Source organism: Telopea speciosissima, chromosome 5, assembly GCF_018873765.1.
Source record: "Telopea speciosissima isolate NSW1024214 ecotype Mountain lineage chromosome 5, Tspe_v1, whole genome shotgun sequence".
NCBI classification, from domain to species: Eukaryota; Viridiplantae; Streptophyta; class Magnoliopsida; order Proteales; family Proteaceae; genus Telopea; species Telopea speciosissima.
The window spans coordinates 52,504,560-52,518,581 of NC_057920.1; the positions used below are offsets into that span (position 1 = coordinate 52,504,560).

Sequence of the window (14,022 nt, forward strand, 5' to 3'; positions counted from 1 at the left end):
CTGAAACGGGTTTGTTAGGGTGTTACCCTTCAAATACCCCTATGGGGGCTACTGTCCGTCTCAAAGAAAAAGGGGGTGAACTTGTTGATAAGAGCCGGTACCAAAGACTAGTGGGGAAACTAATTTATCTCCCACACACACGTCCAAATATTGCTGTTGCTGCGAGTATTGTGAGTCAGTTCATGCATGACCCCTATTCCTCTCATATGGAGGCTGTTCTTCGGATTCTTCACTACTTGAAGTCAACTCCTGGAAAAGGCATTCTTCTATCTCCTCATGGTCACCTACGGGTAGAGGTATATACCGATGCTGATTGGGCTGGTTCTGCAAATCAGAAGTCTATCTCTAGGTACTATTCTTTTGTAGGAGGCAGTCTTGTCACTTGGCGTAGCAAGAAGCAGAATGTGGTGGCTCGTTCTAGTGCTGAAGCAGAGTTTCGAGCTATGGCACATGGCATTTGTGAGTTACTTTGGCTGAAAGGCTTGCTATAAGACCTTGGTGTTCCTGTTCATATTCCTATGATGTTGTACTGTGACAACAAAGCTGCAATTAGCATTGCACACAACCCAGTACAGCATGATCGCACCAAGCATGTTGAAGTGGACAGGCATTTCATCAAGGAGAAGTTGGAAGAAGGGTTGATTTGTGTTCCCTTTGTGAAGTCTACTGATCAGGTTGTTGATATTTTCACTAAGGGATTTTTTGGGAAATTGTTCCATCCTAATCTAGTCAAGTTGGGCATGATTGACATATTTGCTCCAACTTGAGGGGGAGTGTTGAATTATGTACACTAGAATACCGTGGGGGTATTTTGGTCATTTTACAGTTATATTTTTTTACTTCTTTGTACCTCCTAGTTAAGTCGGTTGTACTAGGGGTACTTTGGTCATTAGTATGTAATCTCTCATATTATAAATACAATGCTTGGATGATCATATTGATCATTCAAGCAATTACTCTCTAATTTAGGTCTACTAACAGTCTTATACAAACTAACTGGGGTCAGCTACGTGGATCCTTTCCCTCTAATCAGCTTTATTCGACATCATACTTGAAACAAGACCTAAACTATGCATGTCTTTCCTCACCACTTCTCCTAGGGTCATTTTAGGTCTGCCCCTAGCTCTTTTAGAACCTTCAATCATAATCGAGTCACTCCTCTGAACTTAGGCATCGGAAGGCCTCCGTTGAACATGGCCATTCCACCTTAGCCGACTTTGTTGTAGCTTATCTTTGAATCGGGGCGACTCCCAGGTCAACTCTAATAATATCATTTTGTATTTTATCCTTCTAGGTTATGCCACACATCCATCTCAACATCCTCATCTCCACTATACTTAGCTTATCTATATGACACTTCTTGACAGCCCAACAGTCCACGCCATACATCATAGCCGGTCTTATGTCTGTCTTGTAAAAAATGTAAAATGTCCTTTAAGCTTTAAAGGGATCCATCGATCACATAACACTCTGGATGCGCCTCTCCACTTCATCTAACCTATTCTAATCCTCTGAGAGACATCATCTTCTATATCACCTTCCTTACTGATGATTGATCCTAGATACCTGAAATGCTTACCTTGCGGAATCTTATCTCATCAACTTTTACCCACTCATTATCCGTCCTGGAGTTGCTGAAGTTACAAACCATATATTCCGTCTTCGTTTTGCTTATCTTAAAACCTTTTGATTCCAAGGTTGATCTCCATAGCTCCAGTTTGGTATTAATTCTAGCCTTTGTCTCATCCACCAAAACAATATCATCAGCAAAAAGCATGCACCAAGGAACTTTACCTTGGATGCCTCTGGTTAACTCATCCATGATAAGCGCAAACAGTTAAGGGCTCAAGGCTGATCCTTGGTGTAACCCAACTCTAATTGGGAATTCACTACCTTGACCCCTTACAGAGTTAACACTAGTCACCATACCATCATACATATCTTTAATTAACTCCACATATTTACTTGAAACATTTCTCATCTTCAACGCTTGCTAGATTAAATCCCTGGGAACTCTGTCATAAGCTTTCTTCAGATCAATAAAGGCCATGCGAAGATCCTTTTTGCTCTCTCCAAATCTTTCCATGAGTCTCCTAAGCATAGTTTAAAATCTCCTCTCGTCTCGCCATTTCGAGCAGGTCAAGATTTCCGAAATATCCGAAATGTACCTAAATTTCGCTGAAATATGGTATTTTTTCTGCCATATTTCGGCAGTCCATCTCGGTGGGTTTTTGGCCATATTAAGGCCTGATACTTTATGTACACCCTTATTTAAGCTAAATAAACACATTTAAACCTTCATATTGCAAAAAATTGAACTCAAAGTGTTGTTTTGGGTTTGCACCCTTGATTGACAGTATACAGTCGGACCTTGATGTATTAATAGTTAAATACACATTGTTTACGTAATATATCGAAATTTCACGAAATATACCGAAATTTGGACTTTTTTCATTTTGTATGGTCATCTCCTCTCGGTGGTGTGGAGATATTTGAAATATACCGAAATATCGGCGATATATTGCGAGATTTTGAACCATGCTCCTAAGTAGATAGATAGCTTTTGTTGTGGATCTTCTCGGCATAAAACCAAATTGGTTCTTAGAAATAGTGATCTCTTTTCTCAGTTTTTTTTCAATAACCCTCGCCCATAATTTCATAGTATGACTCATTAGTTTTATGCTTCTATAGCTGTTGCAACTTTGGATATCGCCTTTATTTTTTTAAATCGGGACCACAAAGCTTCTCCTCCATTCATCTTGGATTCTCTCAGTGCACATAAACTTATTAAACAACTTCATTAACCAAAATAAGCCAAAGTTTCCTAAGCTCTTCCACACTTCTATCGGGATCCCATCTAGACCAGGAGCCTTGGCTGTTTTCATCCTTTTTAGTGCTTCTTTTACTTTAGAAACCCTAGTTTAACGTATATACCTCAGACAGGTTACCTGATGTGTAGTTCCTTCTCCTGGTTTGCTATAACTCGAATTGGTTTCATTAAGTAGGCTGTAGAAGTATCGATCCCACCCCTCCTCAATGTCCTCATCCCTTACTAGGACTCTACCATCATCACTTTTATTGCATCTAACATGGGTGAAGTTTGTACTCATCCTTTCCCTCAATCTAGCTATCTTATAGATGGCTTTTTCCCCTTCCTTGGTGTTCAGATTATTATAGAGATCATCATATTTCTTCACCCTTGCATTCCCCACTGCTTTCTTAGCTTCATTTCTAGCAGATTTATATCTTTTTAGATCTTCAACATCTTTAGTCCTTTGCCATGTCTTTGAACTAGCTTTCTTTGTCTTGATGGTGGCTTGGACCTCATCATCCCACCACCAAGTCTCCCTAGGAGAATGATGTTCTCCTTATGATTCCCCTAGGACCTCTTTAGCTACCTTCTTTATACATGTAGACATCTGTTCCACATCAAATTAGTATCTCCCTCCAAGTCCCACTTTCCTTGTTTGACCACCTTATCAGTAAATGACTTCAAGGATTCTACTTTCAAGTTCCACTACCGTACCTTAGGGCAAAAAGGCTCGCCTATCTTACTGTCCTGCAAGAGAAGACACAAAAGATCACCAGTCTATGTTGAGTGGTTAGGCTATCTCCTGGGATAACTTTACAGTCCTTACAAAACAATTTGTCAGTCCTTCTAGTTGGGAAGAAATCTATTTGGCTATTATGATGTCTACTTCAATAGGTGACTAAATGCTCCTCTCTCTTTTCAAAGTAGGTGTTTACAATGGACAGATCATAAGCATCCACAAAATTCAAAACTGAGATACCCTCCTCTTTCCTCTCACCAAATCCATAACCTCCATGCTCACTTTCATAGCCTCTACGATCTCTCCCTACATGACCATTCAGATCACCTCCCAAATTACTCTTTTCTCCTTGACTAATATCTTGCACTAATCCATCGAAGTGTTCCCATAATGGTAACTTACTACTTTCGTCCAATCCTGCTTGGAGTGCGTAAGCGCTGATAATGTTGACTACCTCTTTCTCTAACACCAGTTTGATGGAAATAATCCGTCTCCAAGTTTTTTAACATCCACAACATCATTCTTTAGATTTCCATCCACCACAATGCCCACTCCACTTTTGTTACTTTGATCTCCCTACATCACAGTTTAAAGTCGTCTAACTCCTTGGCTTTCTGGCCCTTCCATCTAGTCTCTTGAATACATGCGATATTAATCCTTCTTCTCCTCATCACATCAATCAATTCAAAGCTTTTATCTGTTAAGGAACCAATGTTCCAAGATGCTAATCTAATTCTAAGATTATGGGAAAGCCTCTTGGCCCGCACATGACCATGGTACGAGAGCCCTTTACTACTAGTTACCGCATACAGGCTCCAATGCGGCGTATCGCTTACAGGGGATGCCGTATCATACGGTTGTACAGTAGCTGACATAAATTTCAAATTCTGATAAAACATTCGAGAAAGGATCCATGCAAAAGAGGATTGGCTGTAAATAATACAGTACTGGCTGCCTACCTGACGCACCAAAGCATTGTTAAAAATAAGAGTATATAACATATAGATAGATATATTATGGAGAGGTTTTAAAATAAAAGGCAGTAAAACAAAAACAGAGAATCAGCTTGAATATGAATAATGGAAATCAAACTTAAGGAAATCAAATAGATGAACCAACAAATATGTAGCAAAGAAATTGTATGTAATCTAATGAAAAAAAAAAAAAAATCTAACAAGAACAGAGAGTCAGCTTGAACATGGGACAATAATACTTCGGCTTCGGACAATGGGTTTCCAAACATTAAATATGCAGAAGGATGAAACATCAAATAGCTGAAACCGCAAACTAACAGAGAACATTATATCTCTATTTGAAAAACCTTCTCTGTCTAAATCTCACTTCGCCAAATTGCAATCAAAATACATAGCAAGAAAGAAAATATTGGCAGAATATAGCAAACAAAAATCATGAAAATAGAGCTGGTAGCATAAAGGAAAGGATAGAGATGCCCCTTACAGACTGGAGATCATCGATCCCCAACCACGGCGATGAACGCTTGAAGATGGAACACAGGAAAGGGCCTCGATCAACCCCATGGCAACAGTTCTACACGAACCAACAAATGCCTCTCCACTGAATGCCCGTTTTCTCCGATTCTGTGACTGAACACTGTGTGTTGGGCTGGAGTAGCAGGTTCTGGTCCTGGGCCCTAGTGCCGCTAGTTGAACTGCAGAGGTAGGACTGGGAAGAGGGGAGCGGCAGGGGCTGAAATAGCAGGTTCGGGTTCTGGTTCTGGTCCTTGACTCTAGTGCCCTAGTGCCGCTCGTTAATCGGGGATGGGTATAGATAAATCAGGGACGGGTATAGGTAACTCGTGGGAAGAGAATGGTGCATGTTGGGGATCAGGGATCAGGGTTTGTTGCTGAGGAGTGAGGGGTGGGTGAAGAGAATCGATGTTGGTTACAGGGTGGGACGGCAAGTACAGAAATCCCACCTTTGTACTCTTGTTTTCTCTATTTTTTACCTACGGTTATGATGGAGGCAGTAGAGAAGGAGAAGGGTGAAAGTCCGAGATGGGGATAGAGAAACAAGGTTGGAGAGATGGAGAAGATCAGAGAAGGGGGGAGATTAAAGAGGGGTTTTCACTAAAAAAACCACCGCTCAGGTTAAACAAACCTGCAAAACAAACCTGGTATGCTTCTGAAAAAAAAAACAGCAGCAGAGCAAGGGACCGTGGCTTCCGAATTCCGATAGTACCAGCACCTCCCGAAACCCAGGAGAGTGCCTTCCAACAGGCTGAAGCAGGCCTGAGAATCAGTTGTAGCTATGTTCAGCAGCAGAGCTAGGACACAAGCCCCTCCACAAAATATTGAAAGATCGGACCCAAAAGCGAAGAAAATCCGACCATCCTAGCAAAAAAAAAAAAAACCAAAAAAAACCAAGGAAAAGAAAATCCGACCGTTGGAGATGCTCCGAGGAGAATCGATTCTCTCTGTGCTACGCGGAAGACTTACTGCTTTCTCTTCCAGAGGTGCGAGCGAGAGGGCGAGAGAGCTGAGAACGAGATGTTCACCGAACCCCCTGGTATCACCGATTTCACTGCCTGTGACGAGAGCGAGAGCAGTAAATATGTTCTATATAATATATTTTCTAGTAATGTTATGTGGAGAAATATAATTCTTCATATATTCTATCATACTTATCCAATTTCTATTCACTATTACTTAATTTAAAATTTCACTCCTTTTGCAGCTCTGCAAAATGGCACTACCTTTGGAATCACAATTCGCCACTATCTTTCCATGGGAGATGAAGAATATATCAGATTTAAATATAGAAGAGGTTTTGATTGGCTTCCATCTCACTTGGCTCAAAGAAAACAGTAAGTGAATATCTTCCTATGACAAAGCTATCTTTTTGATCAATGAAGATCTCATAGGAACTTGTTTACTATTTCTGCTTATGGCTATCAAATTATAAGCTGTGCCTCTGTCCCACGCTTTATGTGGGCCAATGATAATGCCGGAAGTGGATTCTTTGCCATGTCTGGGTAACACTGCTATATGGGACCTTGTTTTTGTATTTTCTTTTCAGACTGTTATGAACTTGTAATTTTTCCTGTCAATGGCTTTGGCTTATTTGTTTCTGTTACACTAAGGCTTTTAGCTTTTTGCCAGTTTTTCAACTGGTTTCACCAGCATCCATGGTGAAAGGCCATCAGCTGAGTATGCAAAATTGAGGAAAGAATCACTAGAGAATGAATTTGGACATGCAGTTGGAGCTTACAGCTCTGGTCTTTCAGCTTACCTTCGTTTTGGTCCATTCTTGGCCTTGTACCGAGCAGCGTATATTTCATTCCATGTGGTGAAGTTAAGCATGTGGCATTTTTTCCTTAAAGACATACGCAAGCGTGCCGTTAAGGTATCAATTTTGTCCACATCAATCTTGTTTCTTATGTATCCTGTTTAATGATATATTTCTTTCTGTTGGCAATGGTACAAACTCAAACTATGGCTTCCTTCCATATTTCTCATATATATTGGCTCTGCAATCACTAAAAGTGAATAGATAGCTTGCTATGTGGGTTGTTGAATTCTAGTGATCAATACAAGTTAATTTGTTTTTTGGTTCTTAATCCTAATGAGATAGACCACATCATTTGTTCCATATAATCCTTGAAGTTTGAATCATAATAATACCAAGTTACAATAATATTGCCTGGAACTGGAAACCTTTCCTAGAGTAGAAAGTGGGAATGATTTGTTAAAACTCAAAAGGACTTTGGCTTCACAAAGGGAAGTAGTGGATTTTGCCCTGCTGCTTGTTTATATGGTTGGTCATAGAGATTCGATCTTTCAATTTCTGTGGATTCAGGGATAAATCATTGAAAGAGAGTAGATCCTGGATGGAATGGTTCTTGCATGTGAAAGAATGAACTATGGGATGCAGCAGACCCCTGTTCTTGAAAAATAATCCTCTCCAATTCCCTAAAGCTGTGCAGTGCGACAGTGCTGGGTGGAGATGTCGACACGTGGCAGTTCAGACATCCAATGGTCCGAGCTCATTGACTTATGTTGAGCTCGGACTGTTGGATGTTCGACCTGCCAGGTGTCGACATCTCCACCTAGCACTGCCACACTGCACAACTTTAGGAATTGGAGAGGATTAAAATCCCCTGTTCTTCCACTTGTTGGAAGCATTTGGAGAAAAAAGAAGGGTTGATGCTAATTCATGGTAGGTGTCAAGTATCAGTATTGGGCAACGTATCGGAAAGCTGGTTTTTAAGAGATGTCTCGGAGAGAGGCTATGAGACACTAGATATGCTTTGATACATATGAAAATGCTTACGAATTACGATACATGCAAAAGGCTGTTTTTAAGCATCATGGACCATAAATAAGCAATAAACAATGATATCGAACGAATGCCAGGTTTTCTTTGCCTTCTCAGCATTTATGTGATTTAAATCTTCATTGGCAAGTGGAATATCAAACCTACTAATGAGTAATTAGAAGCAAGAAAATTTAAAAAAGAAAAATCTATATGCCTTTAGGGTATTAGCCTAAAGTAACCCCTAAAGGCCAAACCAAGTAAGCAATTTGTAAGTACAAGCATACTATTAAGTATTAAATAATATACATCAAGGTATACACATTCATCATACTACTAGTCTACTAGTCTACAAGTAACTCAGTAAGATATTAAAAAACATGAATTAGTATGTGTAAATAAAATCAGATTTAATGGAGAAGATGGAGAAGAAGAGAGGAGGCTGTAATCCTTTGGGGAGAACAACCGATTAGATTGAAGTCCCCCTTTCATTAATCTATATAAGAATAGGGTACACAAGAGACAAGATGGGATAAAATCCCCAAAATAACCCCACTAAACCCATCTCGGTATTGCGCCCTACCGAGATGCCAAATCTCGATATCTAACACTCCCCCTCAAGCTGGAGCATAGATGTTAATCATGCCCGGCTTGTTACAAATATAATCAATCCTCACACTTCCCAAAGACTTAGTAAAAATATCAGCAAGTTGCTCTCTTGTACAAACATGTTGTGGGGCAATAAAACCTTCTTGTAGTTTCTCTCGAACAAAATGACAGTCAACCTCTATATGCTTCGTCCTCTCATGAAACATAGGATTGGAAGCTATATGGATAGCAACTTGATTATCACACCACAGCTGTATAGGTAACTCCTTCGCAAATTTCAACTCGGTCAACAACTACTTCATCCACATCAGCTCGTAAATAACCTGTGCCATAGCCCGGTACTCTGCCTTTGCACTAGATCTTGCTACTACTGGCTGTTTCTTGCTCTTCCAGGACACCAAATTTCCCCCCACAAAGACACAATACCCAGTAGTAGACCTTCTATCCATAGGGGAACCAGCCCAATCAGCATCACAAAACCCCTTAACACGTCCATGACCATGATCAGTGTAGAGTAGACCACGACCTGCAGCTTTCTTGAGGTATCTCAGAATCCGAATCACAACATCCCAATGTGACGTCCTAGGAGAGGACAGAAACTGACTTACTACACTAACCGGAAAAGCAATATCCGGTCGAGTCGCAGTGAGATAATTTAATTTTCCAACAAGTCTTCTATATTTTTCCGGATCATCTAGAGGATCACCACTATTAGCTGTCAACTTCAAATTTGAGTTCATTGGAGTATTCAAAGGTTTAGACCCAAACATACCTATTTCGGAAAGCAGGTCAGGAACATATTTCCTCTGGGAGAGAGAAATACCTTTGCTAGACTGAGCTACCTTAACTCCAAGAAAGTACTTCAACTTACCAAGATCCTTGGTCTGAAATTTACACTACAAATGTATCTTCAGTTGCTTAATGCCTTCAACGTCATTACCAGTGATGACTATATCATCTACATATACCACCAAAAATATCCTTCCGGCCTTGCTGCCGGTAGAATACCAAATGATCACTGCCACACCAAGTCATCCGAAACTCTAGAACAACATCCGAAAATCTCTCAAACCAGGCCCTGGGAGTTTGTTTCAAACCATACAACGACTTCTTAAGCTTGCACACTAAACCAGACTCCCCCTGAGCAACAAACCCAGGAGGTTGCTCCATATAGACTTCCTCATGGAGATCACCATAAAGAAAAACATTCTTCACGTCCAACTGAAAAAGAGGCCAATGATGGGACGCGACAAGAGCTATCAAAAGACGGACAGATGCAAGCTTAGCGACAGGTGAAAATGTGTCAAGATAATCAATCCCATAAACCTGTGTATAACCCTTGGCAACCAAGCGGGTCTTAAAACGAGCCAAGGAGCCATCAGGGTTCGCCTTAACCACAAATACCCACCGACGATCAACAACCTTCTTGCTAGCAGGTAACGGTACCAATTACCAAGTATGATTGTCAGCCAATGCAGCCAATTCCTCCTCCATAGCTGTTCTCCAGCCAGAGTGGGATAATGCCTCTGAAACAAACTTAGGGGTAGGATAAGACTCAACAGTAGAGAGACAAGCAGAAAAGTTAGCAGATAAGCCTGTATAAGAAACAAAATGAGACAAAGGATGTTGCGTACAATTACGAACACCCTTACGAAGAGCAATGGGAATATCAAGATCAGAAGAAGAAATACTTAACTGAGGAGTAGGATCCGCTGGCGAAGTTGAAGTTGGAGGATCAGTAGAGACCGGGGTGCTGTATCATCACAAAGATGCTGAACAAATGTGAACCGAACAGGAGGACGGGCTGGCCGAATAGGAGGAGGCGGAGGAGGAGGGGGTGGAGACGGAGCAGCAGCCGGTTGAACCTGGGAAAGAGTACGTTGCACCACATATAAAGGAAGATCCTCATCCAACTCTGAGGAAACAAAAGGTGTATCATCATAAGCAGTGGACTCAAAAAAGTTAACATCAGCAGAGACAAAGTACTTTCGAAGAACTGATGAATAACACCGATAACCTTTTTGAGTGTGTGAATAACCTAAGAAAATACATTTAACCACCCAGGGATCTAATTTGGACAGACTTAGATGATGATCACGAATAAAGCAAACACACCCAAAAATCTTGGGTGGTAGAACAAAGAGAGGTTCAGTAGGAAATAAAAGAGAATGAGGAATTCCACCTTGTAACACAGAAGTTGGCATATGATTTATAAGAATATAGGTAGTCAAAACAGTATCAGCCCAAATTTTTTTTGGTACTTTCATCTAAAAAAGAATTGAACGGGTCACTTCCATTAAATGTCTATTCTTCTGTTCAGCCGTAACATTTTGTTGGGGTCTGTTTGAACAAGAAGGCTGGTGCAACATACCACGGTCAGCCATAAAAGAATTAAAGGGAGCAGAAAAATATTCAAGGGCATTATTACTGCGCAAAATATGAATATTCTTATTAAACTGAGTCCTTGAATTTCAGTAACAAAGGCACGGAAAATGGTAAACAACTCAGAACGACTTTTCATTAAATTAATCCAGGTGACTCTAGAATAGTCATTGACAAAAGTAACAAAAAATTTAAATCCCATCTTAGAAGTAATAGGGCAAGGCCCCCATACATCAGAATGCACTAAAGAAAAAGGGTACGCAAACCGTTTATTGACTCTAGGGGAATAGCTCACACAGTGGAGCTTTCCAAATTGACATGACTCACACTCTAAACTAGAAAGGGAACTAAAACGAGGATCCAAATTTTGTAGACTCTGTAAAGACGGATGCCCAGCCGACAATGAACCTGGTGTGAAGACAAAACACTAGAATAAGCAGCTGAAGGAGAGTCTTCAAGATGATACAACCCCCCTTGCTCACGTCCCCTACCAAGCATCTTCTTCGTCATAAGATCCTGAAAAACATAGGAATCAGGATAAAAGGTCACTGAACAATTGTAGGCTTTAGTAATTTTACTAGCAGAAAGCAGATTACAAGTGAAATCCGGTAAATGGAGAACAAAAGACAAGGATAAGGACTTAGTTGGGTTGATCGTACCCGTGCCGGTGACTTTGGCAAGGTAACCATCAGCCAATGTAACACTAGACTCTGAAGATCGAAAGGAAGAAAAATTACATGACACACCAAACATATGATCAGAGGCACTTGAATCAATGATCCAGGGACGAGAAGTGGGGAAACATGCAGTGGCATTACCTGTCTGGGCAAAAGAAGCTGTGGAGGAAGATGTAGAGGGCTGAGAAATCTGAAACTGTGTGAACCGAGCATAATCCTCATCAGACAATCTCACCACCTTACCCTCAGAAGGTGTAGCTGGAGACTTGGTACTAGCTACTAAATTAGCATACTGCTGGTGTGGTGGCTTCCCATGAAGTTTCCAACAAAAGCGTTGGATGTGTCCTGGCCGACCACAGTGATTACAAGTCTTCACAGAACCAGAATTTTCACTACATTGGCCCTACCACTGCCTCTTCCACCTCCACGGCCAGCTGTACGGCTGTACCACCACCATGGCCCCCATTACGTCCACCATTACCCCTTCCTTGACTAGAAGCAACAAGGGCAGAGCTCTCACCATGAGTAGCTGCTGGTTCATGGGAACTATCACGAGAAGCACGAAGAACACAAGAAAAAGTTTCTGCAAGTGAGGCAACTTTATCACCTCCAAGAATAGTAGAGCGTACTGAGTCATATTCCTGGCCCAGTCCTCCCAAAAATCCCATGACCGCAAGTTGTTCACGTTGATCTTGCATCTATTTCACATCCGAACTAATGGGCAGCAACACATTTAATTCTTCAAACATGCGTTTATAATCAGCAAAATATTGGGTCAACGGACGCCCGTTCCTATCAACACGATAAAATTCCTATGACAGCTCATATATACGGGATAAATTATTCTGTCCAGAATACAAAACATGTAAGTAATCCCATAACTCCTTCACAGTATCTATGTGAGTCACTAAGTCAACAATCTATGAATCCATACTGTTCAACATCTGCCCAGAATGTGTGCATCTACAATTTCCCACGCTTCATCATCCTCTGGTTTGGCTTTCGTAAGATGTTTCTGTTGGCCACGACCAGTCAAAACAACCCACACAATTTTCTTCCATTGCTGGAAATTACTCACCCCTTCCAATCTCTTTTCTATAATAGACTTGAAGAGCCCGAAACAACCTCAGAGATAACACCTTTGGAGTCTTCAGTTGGGTCGCCCATCTCGGCCAAGCAAACCGAGGCAGAAATTCACAAGCAACTAATAAACAAGAGCAAAAGTGATGAACCAGCAAGCAAACACGATCGCCAACAGCCACTGAAAAATCAGAGAAAAAATCGATACAAAACTCAATGTCCTGCAAAAATCGATTCAGGGAGAACCTTACAAATAACCTTCAAACCACCAAAAAAGAGGAACAGAAATCGAAGAATAATCTCTTCCCAAAACCATGAATCGATATCAAGCAACCACCATAAAATCGAGACTAGGTTCTTTTATATAATCATGAACCAGTCTCAGCAAACTCCACCAAAACGCAGCATAGGGTGCTGCAACCCCATCAAACTGTGGTCACGAAAACCTGCAAACCTGAAGCCTTCAAAACTGCAACACTGTCTTGATCAATCTGAGAGTAATCGAGTAGGTCCTAGGATGTAGAATCGATTCCTAAGATCCTAGCTCTGATACCATGTAAATAAAATCAGATTTAATGGAGAAGATGGAGAAGAAGAGAGGAGGCTGTAATCCTTTGGGGAGAACAACCGATTAGATTGAACTCCCCCTTTCATTAATCTGTATAAGAATAGGGTACACAAGAGACAAGATGGGATAAAATCCTCAAAATAACCCCGCTAAACCCATCTCGATATGTAGCAGTATGTAACTATTAATAGTAAGTCCTCAGCAACATACATTATTATATAATATATATCATAAATCATTCAAGATAATCCAAATCTAGGTCTTTTCTGTAGTTTTATTGTGATACTTGGCAAAAACAAGCAAGAAAAACAAAGATTCAAGCGAAAAATCAAATTTGTTCGATTTCCACTTTGATGAGCTTTAATGCCAATTTTTCTTGTTTAATCAACCCCATTTAGGTCTTTTTTGAGCTTAGATGGGATCCACATAGATTTTGGCAAAAAACATAAAGTAGGAAGAAGTTTTCTTTCAAAAAATTGGAATTTTTAGGCTTTGGCAGCCTGTTTGTCGAGTGTATCGGTTTGTATTGATACTGTATCAGTATCATATCGGTACCATATCTGTTCTACACCAATTTTTTAATGTATCGGTTGTATCATAGCGACATGGCCAATCTTGATATGTATCGAAACTTGATACCAAGATTCATGGAGCTGTTTAGAGCTTTATTTTATTTCTTTTCAGTTTCCTAATAGCATGAGGTTAGTCTTTGTTTTTTAGATTAAATTTGGAAGTTATATTTGTTCTAGCAATTTAGTTTTAAGCTTTATTTGAGAGTTGTAATTGATTAAGTTTTCCTATACAAAGTAGGAGTCTTTTTTTTAAATCCCTTCTCTTTTTGGCTAATATCCCGGAGCAGGTCAAAGCTCTTCTTCATGAGAAA

At 40.5% G+C, this 14,022-nt stretch overlaps 1 protein-coding gene across 2 annotated transcripts in view; it reads left to right on the forward strand.

The window, feature by feature from the left end:
* Positions 1 to 14,022, forward strand: part of LOC122662058 (uncharacterized protein slr1919) — a 161,087-nt gene that overhangs the window by 9,916 nt on the left and 137,149 nt on the right. For both annotated transcript variants that reach the window (XM_043857616.1, XM_043857615.1), the window contains exons 2-3: positions 6,246 to 6,375; positions 6,671 to 6,914. In XM_043857616.1, the coding sequence (XP_043713551.1) occupies positions 6,246 to 6,375; positions 6,671 to 6,914 (374 nt within the window). The remainder of the gene's footprint in view (positions 1 to 6,245; positions 6,376 to 6,670; positions 6,915 to 14,022) is intronic.